Below are 6,416 nucleotides of genomic sequence, written 5' to 3' on the forward strand. Positions count from 1 at the left end.
ATGCATTCATATCTAGCCGGTTAGACTACTGTAATCCACTTTTCACAGGTCTCCCTAAGAAAACTTCAGCCCGACTGCTAACCAAAACCAAAAAGAGAGAGCCTTAGTCCAGTCTTAGCTGCTTTATACTGGCTTCATGTAACATTTAGAATTTACTTCAAGGTCCTTCTCCTTACATACAAAGCTCTAAATGGACAGGGACCTAGCTACATCGCCAACACTCTAATAAATTACAGGCCAGCAAGAACACTGCGATCATCAGCTGCTGGACTATTAGAGGCTCCCAGAAACAGTCAAAAGAGGATCGGTGATGCAGCCTTTATCAACTACGCCCCAAAACTATGGAACAAACTACCCAAAAACATCAGGGAAGCCAGCTCGCTAGATATCTTCAAAAGACAGCTTAAAGCCTATCTCTTTGCTCAGGCATTTAAATGAAACATCAGGGATATCCTGACACAATTTGTATTTTACCTGCACTATTCTTATTCTGCCTACTTTTATACACTTCCTATCAAATTCATGTGTCAGTTGGTTCTATCATGCAAATTTTATCTCACTACCTCGTATGCACTGTAATTTAGTTATGAGCGATGCACTGCTCTGTTGTCATTTAAAACTGAACTTTGTAAAGAAACTGCTCTGTTGTTCTATAAAGTGTTAAGAGCGATGCACTGCTCTGTTGTTCTATAAGGTCATTTAGAACTGAACTTTGTAAAGAAACTCAAACTATTATGAGCGATGCACTGCTCTGTTATAAATGTTATTGTATATTTTTATTGAACTATTTTATCACACTTTTTTAATTCTATTCTATTTTATTATTTTTATTACTGCCTATTTTTAAACTGAATCAAACCGCACTTTTTTACTCTGTCTATTCCATTCGATTACTGCCTATTTTTAAATGGAATGAAACCGTAAACAGAGAGACCTATTTGGATGTTAGATCCGAATGTGAAAAACTGTGATTTACCTTACTACCTTTTTTTTTTTTAATCTTTTTTTATGCTCACTTATGCCTGTATTTTCTTACTGCTGTGAAGCACTTTGAACTGCAATTTCTGTATGAAAAGTGCTATACAAATAAAGTGTATTATTATATTATTATTACTACAGTATAGTATGAGGTGGGTAGTTAAGATTATTATGATTACAGTGTAGGGCAGTAAAGTTGTAGGCAGTGAAAACAGTAGGTAGGTATAAATTGAGTATAGGCAACAGAGCCGTACAGTATGGGTAACAGAGCCTAGGGTGTAGGCAATGGAGTCATAGTTCAGAGTTGTCTTTTTTTTTTTTTATCCACTTTTTCTCCCATTTTATTCTATATTTTTCCCAATCCCAATTTCGTATCATCCAATTCAACCCTCCCCTGTCACGAACGCTGTTTCTTGCCTCCCACAAGCCGGCTGCAATGTGGACTAAGTCATACATAGCACAAGTCCCCTCCGGTACTTGAGGTAACAGCAGTCGCATCTTTTCACCTGCGCAGCTCGATCTCTCAGTGGCGAGGAGTAACGCGTGGGAGGCTCACGCTGCCCCCGACACTTCCTGATTCTACTGCGCAGGCGTACCAACCGACCTGTAGGAGTCGCTGTCCACAACGCCCGATCCCCACCCATCAGTTTCCCACCCCCTAATACGGCCAATGTGTATTAGTATGAACGACCAGCTAAACTGAAAGCAATGTGGAGCGCTGGGCTCGAACAGGCGAGCCCAGCGTCTCCGCATTCGTGGCGAGCGCCTTGCCCACTACGCCACGTAGCCGCTCACTCATAGTTCAGAGTTGTCAACGTGGCACAGAGTTCAGGGAGATGACAGCTGAGGAAAATAAGCCGTTCCGAGTCTATACTGCCTTCCTCATTAATCCAGGGGTGCAGTCGTAATTTCAGAAGTGGTTGTACTCTGTTTATAATGACGTCACGTGCATGCGCATAAATGTTCCCTTGTGTGCAACAGAACAGCTCCGACCAGCATTATGATTAGAATGAGTATTATGCATAAATAGTAGGAAACATGTTTGTATAGGAAATTACTAGTTTTAGTTTAGTTTTTGTAAATATTGCCTTGAAATAGATAAGCTGAAAAAGGTAGCAGGATGTAGCCTTCAATATATAAAGAAATTATATTGTCAACAGATATGGTTGAAAAACAAACAATGTTTTAAATGTAATTGTAGATACAATATTGTAGTTACAATGTCTTTAATTGAATTAACTTAAACTAGAAAAGTAAATACAAACTAAATTAACAATGTAACTTACAGTTTACAGAAGGACAGTTTCCTTCTGAAGCACAACTTAAGAAATGTCTCATCCTTCCAGTCGGGACCATTTGTCACAAACCCCCACCAATTGGTACAGGGCTTGTATTTTGGTTTGGCTCTTCTCGTTCTTTGTTATGCTATTGTTATGAAAAGACAAGTAGCTATGTGAGTACCGGTACTTGGCGCACGGCACGACGAGTCGAGTGAAAGTTGTGAACGCATTTTTGTGTGCACTCGCGTGCACGTGCTTCTGCTCAGAAAAGTGGTGGAACGGCGTGGTACCGCGTGGCATGAGCACTGCACCTCTGATTGTATCTACAATTACATTTAAAACATTGTTTGTTTTTCAACCATATCTTTGATTGATTGAAAATGTTATTAACAGATTGCAGAATGGGTACAATACAGTACAGCTCAATACACACAATTGTTAAGGGGATGCAGACCAAAGAAAGACTTTCGTCTTGTTTACATCAGGGTCCCCCATTTTCAATTCATCATAACATATATGACATACATGACATACAGATAGACAGTACTGCTACATCTCTACATTTATGACATACCAGATTTACAAATACAGTACTGTTTTTGATACAAGAAGAGTCTAAAAAAGAGAGTATATACATTTGACGAAGAAACTGTACATTGGAGGAGGTTGGTAGGTAGGAGGTTGGTAGGTGGGGTGGAGGAGGGGGGGCGGGTTGGGTAGGCGGGTGGCGGGGGGGTAACTGTACATTGGATTATCGACGAAACCTTACTTGGTTCCAAGAAGAGGGTCTCGTGTATTATTGGGTTTAATAGGACATTTATTGTACATTGGAGGGGGTTGCGTTAGGACATTTACAGGGGCCAGTTTCGAATTGGAGTCTCTCGTAGGTGTTCTTTGAGAGTCGTTTTGAAAGTGGGTAGTGATTCACATTCCTTTACAGCTGTGGGTAGGGCGTTCCACATTGATGTGGCATAATTGCGAAACGTGTTTAGTCCCTTGTTTGAGCCGAATCTGGGTTTAACATGATTTGTGGAGCTCCCTCTGGTGTTGTGGTCGTGGTATTCACTGACCTTTGGGAAGTATTTTGACATGTACATGGGTACCTTAGTCGTGTAGTGTGGACCAGGCCCATTGCAAGTTGCTGTACTCTGTCGTCTAATCTAAGCCATCCTAGGTTGTCAACAATGTCTGTTAGTGTTGACAATATCATTTCTTTATATATTGAATGCTACATCCTGCTACCTTTTTCAGCTTCTCTATTTCAAGGCAATATTTACAAAAACTAAACTAAAACTAGTCATTTCCTATACAAACATGTGTCCTACTATTTATGCATAATACTCATTCTAATCATAATGCTGGTCGGAGCTGTTCTGTCGCACACGAGGGAACATTTATGTGCATGCACGCGCGTGCACGTGACGTCATTATAAACAGAGTACAACCACTTCTGAAATTACGACTGCACCCATGGATTAATGAGGAAGGCAGTATAGACTAGACTCGGAACAGCTTATTTTCCTCAGCTGTCATCTCCCTGAACTCTGTGCCACGTTGACAACTCTGAACTATGACTCCATTGCCTACACCCTAGGCTCTGTTACCCATACTGTACGGCTCTGTTGCCTATACTCAATTATAATAATAATAATAATAATAATAATAATAATAATAATAATAATAATAATAATAATAATAATAATAATAATAATAATAATAATAATAATAATAATAATAATAGATCAAATTTATATAGCGCCTTTCATAGAACCCAAGGTCGCTTGACAATCAGGACAAAAAATAGGGCTAGGGAAATAGGGCTAGGGAAATAGGGGGGGAAAAGGGGGATGAGGGAAGTTAAGGGATAATGGACCTAATCTAATCTAAACTAACTGATGGGGAAAAGTCTTGGTGAAGAGGTGTGTTTTAGAGCAGATTTGAAGGTGTCCAGGGTTGGGGCGTTGCGGATTTCGGGGGGAGAGAGTTCCAGAGGGTAGGGGACGCCACGCTGAAGGCTCTGTCCCCAAAAGTCTGTAACCTGGTGCGAGGGATGGAGAGGAGACCTAGATCAGAGGATCGTAGGTTCCGGGATGGAGTGTACTGGTGGAGGAGATCAGACAGGTACTGGGGGGCGAGGGCATGGAGGGATTTGTAGGTGAGGAGCAGGAGTTTGAAGGTGATGCGGAACCTGACTGGGAGCCAGTGGAGGTGGATGAGGGTGGGGGTGATGTGCTGCCAGGGCTTGGTGTGAGTGAGAACCCTGGCAGCTGAGTTCTGAACATACTGGAGCCTGTCCAGGGCTTTACTGGGTACCCCGAACAGGACTCCGTTACAGTAGTCCAACCGGGAGGTGATGAATGAGTGGATCAGGGTCTCAGCCACAGAGTCTGAGAGTGAGGGTCGGAGACGGGAGATGTTCCTGAGGTGGTAGAAGGCAGACTTGGTGACGGATTTGATGTGGGAGTGAAATGAAAGTGTGGAGTCAAGGGTGACGCCCAGGTTACGGACTTCGAGAGACGGGGAGATGGAACAGCCGTCAACGTGGAGGAGGAGATCTCCAACCTTCCCGAGCAGTGCCTTGGGGGCCACAACCATGAGCTCTGTCTTTTTGCTGTTGAGTTTCAGTAATTTGGTTGACATCCAGGTTTTTATGGCGTGGAGGCAGTTGACTACAGACTGTGGGGGGAGCTGGGAGGATGGTGAGGTGCTGATATAGAGCTGAGTATCATCAGCATAACAATGAAAGTTGAGTCCGTAGTGACGTATAATCTGACCGAGGGGGAGCATGTAAATGGTGAATAGTAGGGGACCCAGCACGGAGCCTTGGGGGACACCGTGGTTGACTGGGGCCGGGGGGGAGGATGAGCCGCTGATGCTGACAAACTGAGATCTACTTGTGAGATATGAATGAAACCAAGACAGAGCTGTACCGGTGATGCCAAGGTTGTCGGAGAGGCATTTGAGGAGGACTGAGTGGGATATTGTATCGAACGCCGCGGAGAGGTCGAGAAGGATGAGGAGGCTGATGTGTCCGGAGTCTGCAGCAAGGAGGAGGTCATTAGTGATCTTGATGAGGGCGGTCTCTGTGCTGTGATGTGCTCGGTAGGCTGACTGAAGGGGTTCGTAGAGCTCATGGTTGGACAGATGTTGATGAAGCTGGGCGGCGACTGCCCTTTCCAAGGTTTTACTTAGGAAAACTATTATTATACGCACGTGACGTCATTATAAACAGAGTACAACCACTTCTGAAATTACCACTGCACCCCTGCTCATTATATACTCATCAATAATGTATCATGTCTGTAACGAAGATGAACTACAAAGTCAAAGATCCTAATATCAAACAATGTCAGAGTCGGTCAGCATCAATGGAATGTTAAAAGTGAGAAGAGCCTTCACCTGTCGTGGTGTTGGTGCCAGTGCCACTGTCATGGTTATGGCCAGCTGGGACTTCTGTCCCTGGGCTGGCTGTGTCTGTCCCTTCTCTGTTGTCCTCTGATGAGTCCAAAGGCACTTTTGGCTCATCTGAAGCCATGGTCAATCTGTCAGATGGTGTTATTTCAACAGTGGTATTAAGAGGCAGTCGTACACTTATTTATAGATAGAATAGTTTATTGGTTTAGAATGGAATAACACATACATTTGAACACAGGATGAACAGATATACATATCACCATTTTACCAATACAATAGGATTAAAAAAAATAAACCCAATAAAGCCAATTTCCCTCAAAATATTTCACAGGCTGTTGTGTTGTTGTTGTTACCTAGTCAGTATGACTGCAAAAATACGACATAAGACACTGAAACGTATTGCGGAAGTGATTGGCTAATCTATCTGCTGGCAAATAAACTAGTATTATTTGAACCTAACCTAACCCAGAGAAAAAGTGAAAATTAAAAAGCTGAAAACGCCGCGTTCAGAGCCAAATTAACATATACGTCTCAAGTTAAAAAAAAATATATATATAAAATATATTTAATATATGAACACACGTAAATACTACTGTGTGGAGATACAGTAACGTTACCTGAAGAAGCACGCCCTCTGTTATGAGTTGAGTTCTGACTCAATCGACCTTTGACCACAGAGGGGTTATGGGTAATGTAGTGTTTCTTTGTTTATGGCCGAAAACGATATAAATCGCTATACACCCA

At 42.5% G+C, this 6,416-nt stretch overlaps 1 protein-coding gene across 4 annotated transcripts in view; it reads right to left on the reverse strand.

Moving 5' to 3' along the window:
- Positions 1–5,796, reverse strand: part of leng9 (leukocyte receptor cluster (LRC) member 9) — a 51,774-nt gene extending 45,978 nt beyond the window's left edge. For all 4 annotated transcript variants that reach the window (XM_084335675.1, XM_084335677.1, XM_084335676.1 and 1 more), the window contains exon 1: positions 5,658–5,796. In XM_084335675.1, coding sequence (XP_084191801.1) covers positions 5,658–5,793 — 136 coding nt within the window. In that variant the 5' untranslated portion in view covers positions 5,794–5,796. The remainder of the gene's footprint in view (positions 1–5,657) is intronic.
- Between the last annotated feature and the right edge of the window lie 620 nt (positions 5,797–6,416).

The sequence above is a fragment of the Notolepis coatsorum genome (genome assembly GCF_963971535.1).
Source record: "Notolepis coatsorum genome assembly, chromosome: 19".
NCBI lineage: Eukaryota > Metazoa > Chordata > Actinopteri > Aulopiformes > Paralepididae > Notolepis > Notolepis coatsorum.